This window comes from Rhinatrema bivittatum, chromosome 2 (assembly GCF_901001135.1).
Source record: "Rhinatrema bivittatum chromosome 2, aRhiBiv1.1, whole genome shotgun sequence".
NCBI classification, from domain to species: Eukaryota; Metazoa; Chordata; class Amphibia; order Gymnophiona; family Rhinatrematidae; genus Rhinatrema; species Rhinatrema bivittatum.
The window spans coordinates 408,011,181-408,030,809 of record NC_042616.1 but is presented as its reverse complement, the minus strand read 5'-3'; the positions used below and the strand labels follow the sequence as shown (position 1 = coordinate 408,030,809).

General features: G+C 41.2%; 1 protein-coding gene across 1 annotated transcript; it reads right to left on the bottom strand.

Annotated features, from left to right (window-relative positions):
• Positions 1-781: 781 nt before the first annotated feature.
• PVALB (parvalbumin) lies at positions 782-19,383 on the bottom strand. The gene is made up of 5 exons (XM_029590083.1): positions 19,233-19,383; positions 14,704-14,771; positions 11,923-12,055; positions 5,634-5,743; positions 782-1,008 (listed from the first exon to the last, which is right to left on the bottom strand). The coding sequence occupies exons 2-5, from the start codon at positions 14,762-14,764 to the stop codon at positions 980-982; spliced, it is 333 nt and encodes a 110-aa protein (XP_029445943.1). The 5' UTR covers positions 14,765-14,771; positions 19,233-19,383; the 3' UTR covers positions 782-979.
• Positions 19,384-19,629: the final 246 nt, after the last annotated feature.

Sequence of the window (19,629 nt, the reverse complement as noted above, 5' to 3'; positions counted from 1 at the left end):
GATTTTCTCATTAATCCAGCTCTAATTTCAGTACTGCTCTCATTATTCTTCCTAAAAAAAAGTGGAATGGGTCTATCTGTCCCTACGTACATCATACCCATGATGTGGATACTGAAAAAAGCAGGACTGTGTCCTGACAACCAGTGGTGATCAAGAAGGAAACTCATGCATATCTTCTCAGATCTCTTTAAAACTCTCAGCCCTAGCAGGCATTAGTGTCTTTCGGTCTCTGTCAATCTGTGATAAATAGACACGGAGGGCAGAGGTGGAGAATGTTGTTGCAAGTATTTATTTTGTGGATTGATGAGTCCTTTATTCTCAAGAGCCATTTAATATTTTTGGAGATGGGCTCTATAGCTTATGAAACTCCTACTAGCAGATAGTTATGAGAACTGAGTGTCTAATGATTGTACCAATGGAGCTACCTCTTCCTTTACCTCTAAAATTGTTGTATATAGGGAAATTGATTACAGAGAACTTCCACTTACTCTATAGATAAATTAATCCTTTATTGCTGACATCTTTATTTTAACCTATTAAGAAACTGAATTTATTGTTTCTGGAGATGGACTCTCCAGTTTATTTTGAGAAGAATCCTTTATCCCTCAGTGATAAATCAATAGTCCCTACCTGTATTTATAGCCCCCAAGTCACAATTTTCATTTTGCGAGAGCTCCCACCTCGGAAAAGAAAGAAAAGTGGGCGGGGCAGGGAGAAAGCCCCTCTGTAACAAAATGAAACCAAGGATTCAAGGATGTGATAGACTGTCAGACAATCAGAGCCCAGTTTGATTTGACCTTTATTGTTTGACTTTACATATCTTCCAGCACGGAATTCCAGGGCTGTGGATATCAGAGGTGGAGTAAAAAAGAAGAGAAATAAATAGGACAGAAACCAAATAGCTCAGCAGGAGGTGGCCGGAATAAGACGACATCAGGTGAGGAAGGAGGTTTAGAGGGTCCAGGTTGGTTAGAACTTTTTATGATGCGGTCACCAGGTTTGTAAATTCTGCCAGAAATGATTGGAGAGAAAAGAAATGGAAAGGTAAGATAAGACACCGATTATTTTGCATTTACAACTATACATCTACATTCTTAAGCAGCTTCCCCCCCCCCCTTCCACTGTTGTAATTTTTAAATATTAAAATCTGAAGGCATGTCTCCTGGTCTCTTGGCTCTAGCAAAAAAAAAAAAAAAAATCCTGGATAAATGAAGCCCTCTAGTTTCATGTGTCATTTAGATGGGCAGACTGGATAGGCCATATGGTCTTTTTCTGCTGTTTCTATTGTGAAGATCTCTTATAAATGTTTATCAATGCAGTGGGTATTTCATATTAGGGATGTGCATTCATTTGAAACTAATAGGTAAAACAAAACAAATGTTTCCATTTTTGGTGTGGTTGGTGCACAAATGGATAATGCCCTCAAAAATATCCACACATTTTTGTTTCATTTGTTTTCATATCCATAAATGTCTATGGGGCAAGCAAACGTGCATGTTTTTTCTTTTCAAGCCAGACTGAGCAGAGCTAGGAAAAGACCAGGAAAGTGCAGAACCAATTAAGGTGAAGCACTTTTTCAACCAGTCTATCCCAGCATGACTTTCTCATTTATTTTAAGCCTGAAACTGAAAGGAAATCTTAACTTTGAGCAGTCAGTATATAGTTTACAGTTATTTTTCTGTTGGATTTCAGACAGAGAGGAGAGAGGTTCTGAATCTCTTTGCCAAAGTGAAAGAAAAAGCTTATAAAAAGATTTAGATAGGAGAAAGACGTTACGAGCACTGCAGATGCTGACACAATGTGCCTGCAGCACATAGTAGAGAGAGATCTGTATTGCATTGTGAGCAGTAGTATACAGTAGTAATTCTGACAGGCAGGCACAGCAGCCTTTGTTCTCTCTGTCTTTCTGTGTGTGTAAAGATGTGTGTGTACTGTGTGGAACTCTTTTGCAAGTGTCAGTTACTTGTGTATATCTGCATATAGCCAGTAATCAGACAAAAGTCTATATTTTGTTTCCAACAAAAGTGACTGTGGTCTGTGTGTATCCACACTACAACTGGGTATACATTGTAACACTACTAATCCCCTAGCTACTAATGATCCGTTTCAAATTCCATCATGCCACTGGCATCAGAGGGCAGAAATGGCAATGAGAGAGGAAGAGGAAATGCTGTTCCTCCACAGGATTTTAGGACCAACACAAGCATCTTTGAAACAGTTGTATGCTGCATCATTTGCAAAAGCAACACCTGTTAGCGTTTTTTCATGGTAGGCCGCCGATACTAGTCTGGAGACCCTGTATTCCACTCGAAGCAGCAGGATCAGGAAAGTCATAGTCTGCCTCCCAAGTTGATCCCCTCTCCTTCCCCCAATGAGATGGTAGGCCAGCAGCCCCCACCACCATGTCAGTAGCAAGCCATCTTGGAGCAGATGGGGTGGTGTTCTATATCACTGTCCCAGGATAAGAGACAGGCCATATAGTAAGTGGTGACACAGTGTATCAGAGAAATGATCTCTGGATGACCAGCCCCTTCAGGTGCTAGAGAACATGGGATTTAAGTGGCTGCTGCACCTTTTATCCTCCAGTTACAAAGTGCTGTCCAGGACAACATCTAGTAGGCAGGCAATCCCTATCCTGCACATTGAGTTCTATATTCAGATGTAAGCACAGCTGGCCAAGGTGCAGGGGAGTACGATTCATTATACTAGCAACATCTGGACCAACTAGAATGCTACTCATGCCTATCTCTCTCTGACAGAACCCTGTGGCAGCTGGATGAGACAAGCAGGTAGTAACTCTAGTGGGGATGGACCAACAGGCTACAGGTGAGCTGTGCTGCACATCCAAATGATGAAGCTGAGCCATACCTTGGTCCATGTCTTAGCAGAAATAAAGAGGATAACAGAGCTGGCAACTAGGCCAGATGGTAGCAGAATCATGAAAAGGGCAGTGAAAGATGGGGTCTATCAGTAGATCCAATGCTTTGCACATCTGCTGCACCTGGCAGTAAGGGATGCCCTGAGGCCGGAGGCCAAGAAATGCAGTTGCTTAGTTCTGAAGGAAGTAAAATGCAGAATTGGGAAAATAGTAGGGCTTTTTCACCAGAGCATGAAGAGTGGACAACTAGGTGAGAAGCAGAAGGTAGTGGGGAGGCTTCTGCACTAGCTTATTCAGGATGTAGGCCCCAGATGGAATTCTACTTATTTAACTCTGCAAAGGTTAGTGGAGCAACACCTTCTTGGAGTAACAGGGACTGAAACAACAGGTGTTGCTGCTCATGGGCTCCTTCTAACTATACCCCACAGAGTACCGTCAGCATGAGCAGCACCCTGTCAGTGACCACACCCTGTCCTATGTTTTTCCATCACCCTTCAATGGTCACTGCAGAATGGGCTCTCCAGATACATGGCAGAGCTACAACAGTTGTCAACAGAGATCAGCATCTTCCCCTTGCACAAATTTCAGTCACATAGTATGTCGCAGAGCCCATCAAGAACAGGGCCACAGACTCATTAGCATACTGAGCACACAAGGCCATTGTGTCATCCGACCTGGACAAGGTTGCCCAGCATTTCCTTTTGTACCCACCAACCAATGTGCCTAGTGAATGGGTATTCTCAATGGCAGGGGACATCACAAGTCCACATTCCTCACAGATGGCACCAGAGTTGGTGGAAAAGCTGGTCTTCATTAAAATAAATCTTCTTTTCCTGGGTTTCTCTGAATTTCCATGTGAGTGGCAGGAAGATTAAGTGTACAGCTACAGTGAACCAGTGCCCACAGCTTTTGCTCTCAGCACCTTGTTATATTGTTGCCATTTTCCACTGCTGCTCAACTTATTCCTCCTATCATGCCTCTCTCTCTCATGTCACTGTTTGTTAGTATATTTGGCCTTCTTTTGGGGCTTCGGTATATTCCTGCTACTATTGGTATTGCTTTGCCCCTGTCATGGTGCCTTGAGGTGTTTATGTTCTTGGCAATTCTTTTGACATTTTGTTCCACTCTTGATGTCTTGAAGTATCCTTTCCTCTGCTATTTATGCCTGCCTGCAAGATTCATTAAAACTGGTAGAAAACTCTAGTGTTAGAGTCCACAACAGGATGTATTGCATCCCCTATTGACTTTGATGGAAAACAAATGAGCAAAATAAACAAATGAAAATTCTGAACCTGAGCCAAATGAACCGAAATGATGTGCAGAACAAAAATTGTTTCCATGTGCATCCCTATCTCACATAGACATATGGGAGCACAGAAAGCTTGGCGATAATTTTATGATTCTTACCAATGACATTTTTTCCTTGACAATTTGTTTACAGCAAATTAATTTTGACTTTTATATGGTACTCTAAAACAGTGGTCCCCAACCCTGTCCTGGGGGCCCACCAGCCAGTTGGGTTTTCAGGGTATCCACAATGAATATGCATGAGAGAAAATTTGCATGTTATGGAGGCACTGCATGCAAATTTTCTCTCATGCATATTCATTGCAGATACCCTGAAAACCTGACTGGCTGGTGGGCCCCCAGGACAGGGTTGGGGACCACTGCTCTAAAACACAAAGATTATGCTTAGAACAAAAATGTCAAATCAGATATGGATTACATTTTCATTTTTCCTTCTGACATATTGGACTGCCTTGTTCATTTTATTTGCTAATCCTAAACCAGGGCATCATTTATAAATTACAACAGTAAAATAAGCATGATAAGCTTATCAAGGATGTCAAGGGTGTTAATTCCTGCCAGTTGTGATAATGTGTGTGCATATGGGCTCCAGAAGATTGCAAAATATGTTTGCTTAAGCAATCACTTAAAATTATGAGTATACATATGCACAGTAGGCATACTTTAAATGATATACGCGGAAATGTGTGCATGATTTAAAATTCCAGTGTATGTTTGCTCGCAAGCCCATACGCATCTGTATGGGTGGCTGCGCGCTGATTTGAAAGTTACCTTCCCTGTATACAGCAACAGGCACTGAGTTCTGAAAGTGATCCCTGCTGTACAGTACTGATGGAATTTTGGTATTTGGCATTCCCAACTAGATGTTAGTATGTACTGATCTAAAATTATGGAGGGCATTCCACTAGGTAACTCTACTGATTGCACTTACCCTCTATCTATGTATATTATAAGACCATGTTTTTTAAAGAGAAGTTCTCTCATTCATTTGTATTGTAAGGGAACAGTGAGGCAAATCTGAGAGATTTTATTGACCTGGAATGCCCAATTTGATATCTGTTATGATTAAAGCATGAATGTGTTTATGAGCAAATTATTACCTAGTTCTCTCTCACCCATCACCTCTTGTAACAGATGTCTCTTTTTAAATGTTATTACCATTTTCTTTTCTTTGCAAATCCACTTGCTTTGAGGGCTTAGGTGTGGGTGTTAAGTCTCCTCCAGCCTTTCAGGGCTACTCATATGGACAATAGGGATTTGCTACTCTAGCAGCACTCCTGCTTCCTTCCCAAGACCTAAATTTATCCCTTCTCTGACATGCCTATAAGCCCACACAGCAGTATTAGCCATGGAGCCAGATCTTGGTTTCCTACTGTGCCCATGACACAGGATATAGGCTCCCAAATGAATGTGATTGCTCCAGTCTTAATTACACGAGGCCACGTACCATCAACACTAATTTTTCCATCCCCATCCTTATCTCCAGCAGCCATAAAATCCTTGGTTTCCTTGACAGAGAGAACTCTGCTGTGAGGTTCAAAGCCCTGCATCACCTTCCTATAGAAGAAAGGAGAAAGAAAGAGGAAGGTTATGCCATTCAACACATGCCATCACTCACTATGCTTATTTTCCAACATTAACTCTGAATGAGAAGTTAATTTTGTATTTAATACAATGTAACTTTAATCGGTATACTAATATCAAAATGCACCTTGTTTGTGAAACCACTCTGTTATGTACCTCCTATTTCCCTACACACATGATTGAGGAGTCCTTTGAAAAAGTAAAAGCCATAGCTTTGCCCAAATATATATATTTTTTAAATGTAACAGTCTAAAATAAAAGACAAAAGTCTGTGCGAGCACTATCACAGTGGCCTCTTTAAAAACAGCTGACTTATGGGAATCAATGTACCTAAAGTGGGTTAATGCTGGTTTAACTCACGTCACCATTGTGTTACTTTTAACGCACATTTGTGTTAGTCTGCAATAATATTAACACAAAGTTAATGTGAACTTCCACGTGCAAAATATCCCAATAATATTAAAATAGGGTTAACAAATTGTGTTAGAAACCTAATTATGTTAACATTCCAGTAATACAAAAATTAAGTAGACCTCCTTGAGGTGTAGTTATGATTTTTGATTAACCTACAGAATCTAACACAAGGCCTTATGTGGTCCATAGTCACTACTTGAACCCCCTCCCCGCATAAAAAGAAGCCTCACTCCTGGATTCCCACATTCTTCCTTCCTCTTGATGACTAGAATCAAATATGGCAACTTTCAGAAAAATGGTTAAAACCTGGCTGTTTCACCAGGCATTCAATGAAGGCAACATTACTTAAGTAGTATGACTCCATCATAGTAAAGACGATGAGTAAGAATGTCTGTTGAACGTCCCACACATTGGGGTAGATTTTTAAAAAAAGCGCGTTCGCGTACTTTTGTTCGCGCACCAGGCGCAAACAAAAGTACGCTGGATTTTATAAGATACACGCGTATCTTCTAAAATCTTGGATCGGCGCGTGCAAGGCTGCCGATTTTGGGCAGCCGGTGCACGCCGAGCGCGCAGCCTGTCTCCGTTCCCTCCAAGGCCGCTCCGAAATCGGAGCGGCCTCGGAGGGAACTTTCTTTCGCCCTCCCCTCACCTTCCCCTCCCTTCCCCTACCTAACCCACCCCCCCCCCGGCCCTATCTAAACCCCCCCCTACCTTTATCCACGGATTTACGCCTCCCGGAGGGAGACGTATATCCACGCGCGCCAGCGGGTTGCTGGCACGCCAAGACCCGACCCGGGGGCGGTTCCGGAGGGCACGGCCACGCCCCGGAACGCCCCGGGCCGAAACCACGCCCCCGGGCCCGCCCCAGAAATGCCGCGTCCCACCCGCAAAACGCCGTGTTGTTCGGCCCCGCCCCCAACACGCCCCCTAAAAAAACCCCCGGGACTTATGCACGTCGGCGGCCTATGCAAAATAGGCGCGCCGGCGCGCGAGGGCCCTGCTCGCGTAAATCCGGGCGGATTTACGCGAGCAGGGCTTTTAAAATCCGCCCGTATGCGTTTACATGTTTAGGACATTATTTACACACAGAAATAAATGAGAGCAGAAAATTAGTCAGTCCAAATATTCATGAATTGAAAGTATTCAATATTTATTTATATATATTTCAAGGCGACTACTCCACAAGCTTCAAATTTAGAACTTAAAAAAATGTACAGCAGAAAGCTGTTTACTGACTTTGAAGAGCAAAATAAAATTCTATAGTTAAAAAAAAAAGATTGGCTTAGAAGTCCTGCATATCTCATAAAATCTGAGTAAACCCTCTGCACATAATTTTTTAGAACCACCTCCTGCTCTAATATTATGTTATGCACTATCACCTTTAACAATGTGACCCACATTATCTCTCTTCTGATGAATGGAGTTGCTTGATTTCTCAAACATTTAGAAAGAGGTGAAGAAAGCCCACTGATCAGGTTTCCACAACGATGGGCAATAAACAAAAAAATGGTTGCCCACACTTCTTTCACTAATAGAATCTCATATGAATATTGTTTAAAAGCAGTTATGCAAACCAACTCCATAAGAATCAATAGGCAAAAAGCTAAAATGAACAAAACGCAGAATTCTTTCATCCTTGGTGGAAAAATCTCTGTTCTAAGTAGTAGGAAAATGATATTATGTAAGAGTTAGGGGAGGATCACAGGCATGTGAAAAGAAAAGAGTCTTTGCAGGTTTTTCCTTTCCCTCAATCCTTTCCCAAATGGCATAGCTCATCAATGAAGATGACCATTCCCTTCATACACAAACTCATCTGTGCATCGCATCACTGTAATGAATATGGTATTCCATCCTAAAGTATCATGCACTGATAGATCTTCACAACACTGTATACTGCAATCCAGTACAGGAAGGGTAGGAGGACAAAGAAACACATGACTATCCAGGACCATGGACTTGTACATGAATGTTTAATTATGCTTAAGCAAGTCAGTTAGAATAGGCATGATATCCCCACAACCTGCACTTGATGACTAAATAGCTGTGTGACCTGATATAATTTTTCAGAATACCATATTCATTAGCCCTATTTTTTCTGCCATCTCTTTGTTTTCCCGCTTGGCCTTTCTGACAATGGAGAAGTCTGCCACCCTTTTCTACTTCCTCCAGCTTGTTCATCCAGGGTAGCACTACAGTTCTGAATGGGGCCCCTGATGGCTTCAGGTACATTACCACCCTTCTAAAGCAAGCTGCTATGAACCCCTATGTTAAAAAAGCTTTCAGCCGACACATCAGACAAGTCAAACTATCGACTAATCTTGTCTCCTTCATCACTAACCAAAGTAATGAATCGGTTGTCTTTGGTTAATTAATTTATTTTTGGCATTGACAGTTCTATCTGTGACCTTCAACACAGATTCAGGAAGAGCTTTAGTACTGAGACATTGTTATTATCTACATTTGACACAATCATTTGTGTTTTATTTATTTATTTATTTATTTATTTATTTAAAAGGTTTTATATACCTTCATTAAGTTATTTACCATCATAACGGTTTACAATAGGGCACATAGATCACGGAAAATATAGATCATACTTTAAATATAGGGTGCCATTATTATTCGGTAACAATACGACATTAAGTAAATTATGGTTTATGACACGGAATTTTCATTGATGAAATTCCCATGGGTGATTGTAAGTTTTATTGTTATTCAACCTATCGGTTTGACTACAATTATACGAGGGATGAAATAATTTCCAGGCAGACTCTGGAAGTTATAAGCTGGGTGCTCTAAGTCCGCTATCCATATTTATTTGCTTGCGTCGTTCTCTTTCTTAAAGGCTTGTGTGAAAAGCCATGTTTTGAGGTGTATTTATGATTTCTCTGAAGTCTTAGATCAAGGGGCATTGTGTTCCATAATATGGGTCCTGCCAGTGACAGTGCGCATTCCCTAACCTAGGTTAGTCTTGCTGTTTTCACAGAGGGAATGGTTAATAGGGCTTTGTTTGCCGATCTTAAATTTCTATGTGGAACATGTACTCGGAGTGCTGTGTTTAGCCATTCTGCTTTTTCATCATGGATTAGCTTATATATTGTGCAGAGAGCTTTGAACTTCACTCTTTGCTCTATGGGTAGCCAATGTAGTTCGGCCAGTGTATCTGTGATGTGATCTTTTCTACTTTTTCCAGTGAGAATTCTAGCTGCGGAGTTTTGTAATATTTGCAGTGGTCTTATCGTAGTGTTGGGTAAACCAACTAGTAAAGCATTACAGTAATCGGTGCTTGCAAATATCAGTGATTGGAGCACTGTGCGAAAGTTTGGTAGCGAGAGTAATGGCTTAAGTTTTCTGAGTATCATGAGTTTAGCATACCCTTCTTTAACCTTTAGTGTTATGTGGTGTTTGAGGTTTAGCTCTGTGTGGAGTGGGACGGGTCAATTATGGTTAAATATATTTTTATTTTGGATTGCAGCAAATGAACAACCAAAGCCAGAATACATACACTGCTGCCCCCTAGCATCATAATCACCAAAGAACAAGCAATCAATATCTCCCATCCCCCCCCTCCACCCCAGAATCAGCCGTCCAAGACGCAGTTCAGAAGGAGAAGACAAAATAAAAGGAACATAATGTCCTGGGTGACGACTTCCAGCATGTATCAATACAAAATTGGATCATTCAAAATTAGACTCTGCGCTCGAGGGGGTAGATGTTACCCTACTAAACAGTAGTAAGACTAGGGAACACTCCATGAAACTAACATGGAAAAATAATTTTTCACTCAATGCACAATCAAGCTGTGGGAATTTGCTGGCAAACGATGTGATCAAGGTGACTAGCATAAAAGGGGTTTGAACAAGTTGCTGGAGGAAAAATCTATAAACCATCATTAGCCAGGCTGATTAACCAGGTAGATTTGGGGAAAGCCACTATTTATCCCTGCGTATTAGCAGCATGAGATCTGTCTATTTGGGATCCTGCCAGGTACTTGTGACCTGGATTGGCCACTGTTGGAAACAAGATACTGGGCTTGATGGACCTTTAGTCTGTTCCAGTATGACTTATTTTATGTTCTTACAATTTGGGAAAGCCACTGCTTATCTTTAGGAGAAAACAATAAGAAATGGGTCTACTGTATGGGACTTGGATAGGCCACTGTTAGAGACAGGATGATGGGCTTGATGGACCTTTGCTCTGACTTAGTATGGCATGTCTCATGTTCTCAATAATAAAGAGAGAACAGCAGCAAGGGTTGTTAGACAGGAAGGTAAAGGACACAAATGTGGAGCTAATAAGCTAATGGGAAGAAATATAAAGGGCAAAAGTCAAACCTTTTATCTGACATCCCTCTGAAGGCTTCAGTCTTGCTATTATTTATTTTAAAGGTGGTGGTTTTATTCTGATTATATTCGACAAGTAACTTGCGTAGTTACGGTGCAATGCACTGTCACAGAGATAGAAATGAGCCAGGGCAATGAGCTACCCATGGAGTAGAGAAAATGTGCTGATTACAAATTCTTCAGAAAACAGTTGGAAGCACATTTATTTCATCTGGCCTTCCCTTGATTATTTCTTCTGTCAGTTAGTCATGTATCCTATATTTTCTTTTTGTCTACTGTGTTGATGTTTTTATAACATGAAATTGGATTAGCTATCTGTTTTATTGTTTACCACTTATAACAGTTTTTCTGCTATAGGTGGTATTAAAAAAAATTTGTAAATAAAAATATTGGGGCAGATTTTAAGAGCCCTGCTCGCCTAAATCCGCCCAAATCCGTGCGGATTTAGGCGAGCAGGGCCCTGCGCGCCGGTAAGCCTATTTTACATAGGCCTACCGGCGCGCGCAGAGCCCCGGGACTCGCGTAAGTCCCGGGGTTTTCGGAGGGGGCGTGTCGGGGGCGGGCCCGAACCGCGCGGCGTTTTCGGGGCTTGTCGGGAGCGTTCCGGGGGCGGGCCCGGGGGCGTGGCCGCGCCCTCCGGACCCGCCCCCAGATCGCGTCCCGACGCACTAGCCGCCCACTGGCGCGCAGGGATTTACTTCTCCCTCCGGGAGGCGTAAATCCCCGGAGAAAGGTAAGGGGGGGGGGGTGTAGACAGGGCCGGGCGGGTGGGTTAGGTAGAGGAAGGTGAGGGGAGGGCGTTAGAGGATTCCCTCCAAGGCCGCTCCGATTTCGGAGCGGCCTTGGAGGGAACGGGGGTAGGCTGCGCGGCTCGGCGCGCGCCGGCTATACAGAATTCATAGCCTTGCGCGCGCCGATCCAGGATTTTAGTGGATACGCGCGGCTCCGCGCGTATCTACTAAAATCCAGCGTACTTTTGCTGGCGCCTGATGCGCCAGCAAAAGTACGCCTATTCGCGTTTTTTTGAAAATCTACCCCATTTTGAATAAACATTTAAATTTGTATTCCTTCTTTGGGGAAATTGTCTTGAAGAGTATTTTGAATGAGTATCATTCTTAAAGTATGGAAGAGAAAAATTATACATACTTATGAAAATCAGTGGAAATTTTGTGCAATCTCTATGAAAAGCTCCTACTAATTTCCAGTGTTCCAGGACACAAGGTAGGAGTTTATAGGATAGAGACTGCAAAGCTATAAAATAGTTTGTCATTACTAAAGTTTATGCTTCACAAAACCTGAAAAATCTCAGCAATTTAAAAAATTCTTTATAAGTTTCTAGTGTCCCTGGTTGTGGGCTATCGCTATTCAATTTCTGAAATTGGCATTCCTTACTGTAATTCTTCCTCCTCAATGAATCCACTGTTATCCTGATCTAGAATGTGGAAAACTTTGTGTACATCGGTCTTGCTCTTCTTCTTCAGACCACACAGCTCAAAGAACTTCTTGTAGCAAAAGGAATCAGGAGCTGCCATAAAAAAAAGAGAAAGTCCTAAATACCATACTTATTTATACTGCAGTAGATTACAATGGTGCTAGGGTATTCATGGATTATATGCAGTGCAGTGCCATCATTCAATGGAGTTTGGTGTGGGACAGTCGGTTTTCTAGCAAATATGATCTCATTTGCTTTCTTTTTGCTGTGCAAGCCAAAGGAACCTGAGCACTTCTAATTTCCAGAAAAGTCAAATGAGACCACTCATGTGGATATGAAGGCCAAGGAGCACTGGATATATTGTTTACTGTATGGAATAAAAGAGAACCAATTTTCATAGAAAGTATGAAACAAAGATCTTGTCTACTTCCATGGCATACTTTTTTTGCAGAACAAACAGTAGTGATCGGTGTATCAAGGGATTATTGGTATTTGGGCAAATACGAATAAATACCGATAAAGAATCCCTTGATACACCGATCACTACCATTTGTTCTGCTTTCCAGCATTATTGATCGACTTCTGATTTGTTTTTTGGGTCCCATACTTTTTTTTGTATAAAGTAGTATTATGGCTAAATTCAAACATGGAGTATATGTTGTGCTCATATTCCGCTGTTGAAATAACCTCATTTAGAAACATAGAATATTGCAGATAAGGGTCAGTCTGCCTGTTTGTGCCTACCTACTGTGCTGTTACAGGTCTTGGTGTGTGGATTTTGCCCCTTCCCCTGCCACTAAGGTCCCTTGTCCAGCAATGCCCCCTGTGTCCCTTAGCAAACTGTACTTCACGTTGGGTAAAATTATTGTAGATTATTTATTTATTTATTGATTGATTTTGTATACCGTTGTTCGGGGGAGCCATCACAACGTTTCTCATAGTTACAAAAGTATAAAATAAAGTAAAAACAGAAAGTTAAAAAAATTATTAGTAAATATAAATAAATTAAAATCAAGGCATACAGTAAAACTAAAATAAAATCCAAACTTAATTATGTTAATAATACATACAAGTTGAGATAAAATAAAAAATGCATAAGTTAATAAAAGTAGCAATGCAACAAATTACCTACAAGGTCATTCTTTTCTGGATGAGGAAAGAAGAAGCTGAAAAGAGAGGAGGGCTTTTGCATTTTTTTCTCTCTCCAGATTCTGCTCACTCAGCCAGAATCCAGTAGCACCCTAATGAATATCAAACTCTCCTTAGAACAAACAGTCTCACCTTTTAACATAGTCTCCATACTGCATTTTATTCATTGACTCTTTCATTAGTTTACTTCCTGATTTTGGGAGCTGAATATGGACTGAACACTCACATGGGGTGAGCAAATGGATACTAAGAAAAATTGAAATGTTTGCACTGGCATGGTTGCAGGTTCCAAACTTGTGCTAATTTCGGTGCAGCACCCAGTGAAAAAATTGGTTATATCTAACAAGTCAGTGTATCAAAAAAGATGACGCCCTCAAAGAGGGAGGAAAAGGGGGTTAAACCAGTTTTCTACTCAGCAGTTAGGAATCGATGATCATTATGTTTCTCCCTGCTCAGGGTGCCGGGGAAGGAGTACAGCACAAAAGGCATCCTATTGTGTTCAGGACTAGAAAATTCTCCTGACCTGTGATCCTGAGAGCCTTAAAAACCAGTTATCTTAAAATGGACCACCTATGAGAGAAGAGGATGGAGCACAGAGACAGAAAAGTGCAGGGGAGGAAGCGGGAAGGAGGCAAGGGAATATGGGAAAGCATGTAGAGGATTAAGTCTTACCTATGCTATCTAAATACTGAAGAGCTGACCTGCTATGAAGTGCCCTAACTCTACTTCTGAGACCAAGGACTCCCTACTTTGTAATGAGAAACATTACTAACAAAAAAAAGAGGAGGAGGAGAAGACTAGGTGTATGGGGGAAAAAACTGCAATGGAGAATATAGTAAAGCACTTAATTTTCTTACCCATCCCTGAGCATAGTCTGTGCCTTAAAAGAAGCCAGAGATTTAGCATTGCTGAGTGACGAGAGGGAGTGGCAGTGGAGGAGGTATCCATTTTGCTTAATCTGAGTTCCCGTTTAGTTTGACTATGTACATTGGTAGAGCTCTCTGCTATTAAATATATTTATTCATGTAATAAATCTTGGCATGTGACAACCTTTCTTAGTGCAAGACATTAACATGTACTACATATTGGCTTTTATTCCTTGTGGTACCCTCATTCAATTCTATTTCATTGACTTCATCTGAATATGCAGACTCGGTATCCCTTCCTAGAGACTGATGGGTGCTCTGTCACATCACTGAGTACATGCCAGTAGTACCTCAACATTCTATCTTGTGTAAAAATCCAACCCAAAGACATTGTCTCCAGTACTTATCACTATTGCATAATGTTTCCCCTGTCCTCCTCTTTCCCCGTCTCACGCTCTGCAATAGAGTTTTCAGTTCATTTTAGCAATGCAGGTCTCAGAATTAATGAGGCATTTTTTTTCCTCCACTTTTCTAAGACGAGTTTTTGTAGCAGCAGGATTCAGTACTTTATAGGATGAGCTTTTATGTATTGTACACACACACACACACAGAGTTTAGCTATAGCCTGCATCTGATATTCAATTCATCTGATATCTTCTTTCACCAATAGTTTTAGTGGTTTCCCCATCCCCTTTGAATTTCAGGAATAATTGTATTATCACTCACCATGAAAAGCCTGACAAGCTTTGGTGATATCTGCAGCAGCGAGCACGTCGGTCATGGACATCTTGCAACTGGATAAGGAGGAAAGAAATAAAAGATGAAAAGTGCTTTCCTCATCATTCCTGTTCATATGCCTGAACTGCAGGGTGATGTGCAGAGATGGCATGCAGTCAAAAAAAAAAAAAAGACTGGAGTTGAGCCAGAGAGCTGCCCTTGGCACTGTGCCTATGCCTGCCACCATCCACTACATATACCTCGAGTGTACTGCACCAAGGAGAATTCCTTTAAAACCAGGGAGTTATGCTGAGTTCGGGTCATGCAGAGTTCTGGTCTGCTCTCTCCTATTGGGACTGACTTGGAATGGGAACACTAGAAAGTCAGTGACTGGGGGTGCTGCAGAAATGATAAATTAGATACTGCGGTACAGCAGAAACCTGCAGTGAAGTAGGAACCAAAGTGGGAGTGGAACATCTAGCACAGTTAAGAAAATATGGTTTTCGACAAATCATACCTGCACTAAGACCCTTCTGAGGATGCAGAGCCCCCTCTCTCTCTGGCGTTCTTAGACCGCCTGAAGTCATTTTGTTTCCTCCCCTCTTCTGTTAACTAGCCTTCTGTTAACTAGCCTTCCTCCCCTCTTCTGTTAACTAGCCTTCTGTTAACTAGCCTTCTGTTAACTAGCCTTCCTCCCCTCTTCTGTTAACTAGCCTTTAATAGAACCTGATATCAGTCCTTTATCTCCACTTCGTTCTAAGGTTGTCTCTAATGTCAGCACTTTAACACTTTTTTTATTTTCATTTCATTTATTATTTATACACTGCAACTATCTGACTTTCCAGAAACTGTTTCTTATATTCCGCATCTCTCCTCAGTTCTAAGAGGGACTCATCTGTTACTTGTCCTTTGTGTTAAAATCAACCTGGTCCCTCCTTTTGGAGGAGATCTTGACATTGTTTCAGGTTCACATATTCACTGTAGTCAAAGCTGATTTGCAGAGACCCTGAAAGCTTGAACATTTGCCTGTATTTTCCACCCTCGTTGCTGCATAACCTGATACTATCTGGCACCTTTGCAGCATTTCTTTTTTACTTTTTTTTTTTGCAGGTTGAGATACACTTTATAGACTACCATGAAAAGTATACAAAAATGTTGCACATCAGCTTTTGCGACCACATAGATGCTTTAGTTTTGACCCCCTTTGTGACCAGCCATTCTTTAGTCATGTGCTTCCCACAATTCTTCAGTCCCTTCTCATTCTATAGTGTCGGCACCTTGGAGGGCTGAACGCCTTTTCCTTCAGCAGATCCCCCCAAATTTTGATAGATCCAGCCTTCTCCTTTCCTTGCAGAACAGTGCGGTCTTTTAAAATAATGCCAGCAGGAACTCTTAAGTGCCTCTGGAGTAATCAAGGGTTTCACCTCAGGTGTCCTTGGGGCTCAGCTTGGCAGTCGGCGCACTTCTAAAAGGGGCAAGGTGGCCTATTTGGTGATCTAAGAGACCGCTCTGTGTTAGTATTGAGATATGGTGGAAGAAGAGGCATTGGGGGTGGTTTACTTATCTTTCTCATCCTAGGAAGTATCAGTGATTTCTACCAAATCCTCAAACGTGCAATGCATGATACCTCTCTATTAGACTAACTTGACACATTTGTGACTAGCTTTTTAGAGCCGCCCTCCCTTTATGAGGTCAGTGTAGGGTGCACATCCACCAAACTCCCTCCCCTTGATGCGGTTCCATTCTGTAAATGGTCTCACAGTTTGATCCTATGTCACACGGAAATGTAGAACTTGAAAGGCTCCATTTCCACATTCTCTTTATTTACAGTTACTTTTTGGCTTTGAATGAGACATGCAACCTCCTTTGTCTTTATTTGTCTCTTACACTCTCTAGTTTCTTTGTGATTTTTTACCCTTTTTCCTCTTTCTCTCCCTTTATTTCTTTCTGATTTTCTTTCTCTTTTTCCTTATTATTTTACTACTTTTTTTCTTTCTGCTTTCCTCTTTTTCTGTCTCTATATCTTGCTTTTCTAGAATTTATAACCATCTCAGATACAGTGCTGAGCATCTCCCTATAATGTGGGCAGCAATGCTACCCAGTTCTGCCAGATAATGTTTCTTCCCAACAACAACTCGCTGACAGAGCAAGACTCCAAGAATGTCTCTCCTGGCAGCCCCATGAGTAACCCAAGACCACACAGGCGCATCATATACTTAAGCAAAGTATGCTGACATAGCTGGCATGAAGCACCCTTACAGCGCTGCCCATCAAGCCAGGCCAAGAGTTACTGTCATGCAATAGGTGAAAAGCTTTGGGGGTAATTTTGAAAGGATTTACACATATAAATGTAACAACTATTGTAGCAATTTTCAAAAACCATTTACTCGCATAAAGTGCACTTAAGTGGATAAATTCTCTGCGCAATTCAATGGCATATATTGCAGCAATTTTCAAAAGCCCACTTACACAGGTACAATGCATTTACATGTGTAAAATCCAATTTTAAATGTGTAAGTGCTTTTGAAAATCAGGCCCTTCATTTGCAATCTTCTAGTGAGCAAAGTGCAAGTGGGAATTACGAGGCTGACTATTGGAGAAAGAAGTCTACCAGTAATTCAGTGACTAAGAAATATGATTGAATTAGCAGAAGTGTAAAATGTGAGATCAGTAATATCATAATCACCATCAAAGTTCCAATTCTTATTACTTTACATCCAATTCACAAACGCAGTGGTGAAGGAACTCATAGTTATGATAAAGGCTGTTTTAAAGGAGCTATTTATCTAGGAAATATTTAACTTCCTTCAATACTATATTTGTGAGTTGAGTGTGGTGACTGAATGAGAGGTGAATGAACCGAAGTGGGTAACCTCGATATTGGGAATTACTGCTTGCATGTCTCAAGCTTGGTTTAATTCACCATCTTTCAGTGTTCTCCTATGTGTCCAATGCATGCTGTGTAATTTCTTGGGTAAGTCACAGAACAGGTATAGAAGAAACGGAGCAGCAGTACAAGACTCCCACACACCTCAAAGTAGTTTTAGAAGGTAAGTTCTGTTTCTATCCTAATTCTGCCCTTGGCATCTCTTCTGAGACTGTCAGGTATTAATTGAGAAGCTGGATTTTAGTGATTCATCCACTGGAAAGTGGATTAAAACTAAAACTCAGTTTTCATAGGTCATTCTTATGTATGAAATTACCAGATGCTTCATACAAAATGCCTATTCAACCTCTGGGTTATCTGGGAGGTAGCAGTGGAATGATCACATGCTTTGGAGAAACACATATAGGAGAACATAGAAGAAACACATCTGAATAGAGAAATTTTCTGGGAAAATAGAAGATCTCATGTGCGCCCCACACACATTAGCACCATCACTATGCCATCAAAATTGTACTGTTTAAACCATAACGAGATCCACAGTTTCACCTTCCTAGCCATCCAGTAGCATAACAGTAAACTGATATGATCTTAAGCAGTTTGTACACCTGGAAACCGATCGATGTAAACCAAGCCTTGAAATGAAGCTCAAGAAGTGTGCAAAAAGATAAGTGAATTTCTATGATGTTAGGGAACGAATTAAGGAGTGCTGAGAGATGCAGCTTATCCTCTTTGCTTTCCCCCTTTAGTCAAAGAAACCATTCTTTTTCTTGTATAGTACCTTCATTGCTATCTGGTTCACCTCTACTCCCAAAAATCCAAGGGAGCACATTAATCAAAGTCTGATTCCAGCGTACAAACTAGAGATGTTTTCCCTATTGAAAATGTTCGAATTTTTTCATTTTTGTTCTAGGACAAATATTGCATTGAAGCAAAACTTTGCTAAATTTACCCCTAAGAGTTACAGAAGTCTCTGGAGGGAATGAGGAAAGGGGAAGTCCAACTGAAGGAGTAAATCAGTTATATTTGCACCTTCAGTATTATGTAGCTTGTGAATTTCTTAGAACTCTATTCAGTAGGGAACATTGCTCTAAATACAAAATTGTGTGGAGGTAAGTGGGATATAAGTTTGTTTTGCATTTCTGATTATTCTACCAATTTGATTTATTTTTCTTTCTCACTTTGCTACCTCTCTTTTTGTTTTGTCTTATTTTATTTCTACTTTTTCCCTTTAGTTTCTCACTCTTGCTCTTTTTCTTTCTTGTTTCTATTTTATCAGTGTCTTGGCTTCCCCTCACCCTTCACCCCCCCCAACCCCCCACTCCAGTCCCATGCACCATGTCATGACTTTCCTTTAACTCCTTGTGGTCCTCCACATTTTATGTTTTTGCTGTTTTTATTCCATTTTTAGTTCCTTCATCTGCCAGAATTAGAACTGCACTCCCTTTTTTTTGTGCTTCTTTCCTTTGTGCCTTTTAATCTCTGTTTTTCATTTTCCTTCTCTTTCAGGTTGTTTCCCCCTCCCCCTTCTCTGCGTTGCTGTTTTCTTGCAGGAATATTTCTGTATTTTTCTTTGGTTAGTTTCTTAGAATATCCATCCGTCCTTCTTTTTCTGCATTGGGCAGCCATAAGCCATGTCTCATTTGGTACTTACCGTTGGTGAGAGTGGAGCGCACTGGAAGAGCTGTTAGTTCAAGGGTTGGTCAAACGTCAAATAGTGAGAATCCTCTGAGGGCTCTCCACTTATATATCCCCTTTGCCTCTATTTTAGGAAGGTGAGACCCACCTCCTCCCCCTTCCTTAACAGTGTCACATATTCAGGGATGATGAAGCTGTATCACATATACCATCCCCAAACTAATGAAATGGCACTATTAATACTCCTGGCAGGGAAGCTGCACCAGCAGCCCTTAGAACCTGTTACATAGGCAAACTGGGGTAGTAGAATTCATGGGCATCTCGGCTTTCAGTTTAGCTCCTCAGACACAGATGGAAGAGAAAGGTTTAAAGTGCTGGGGAATAAGGAAAGACATGAACTGTGCTGTGAAACA

What these genes read in the sequence shown, in the direction of transcription:
- PVALB (XM_029590083.1), bottom strand. Translation starts at nt 14,764, where the DNA reads ATGTCCATGACCGACGTGCTCGCTGCTGCAGATATCACCAAAGCTTGT. An exon ending in AGCTTGTCAGGCTTTTCATG is followed by an intron (nt 12,056 to 14,703) that starts GTGAGTGATAAT and finishes TTTTTATGGCAG; the next exon opens with CTCCTGATTCCTTTTGCTAC. An exon ending in TGGAAAAATTAGTGTTGATG is followed by an intron (nt 1,009 to 5,633) that starts GTACGTGGCCTC and finishes CATTTCTGGCAG; the next exon opens with AATTTACAAACCTGGTGACC.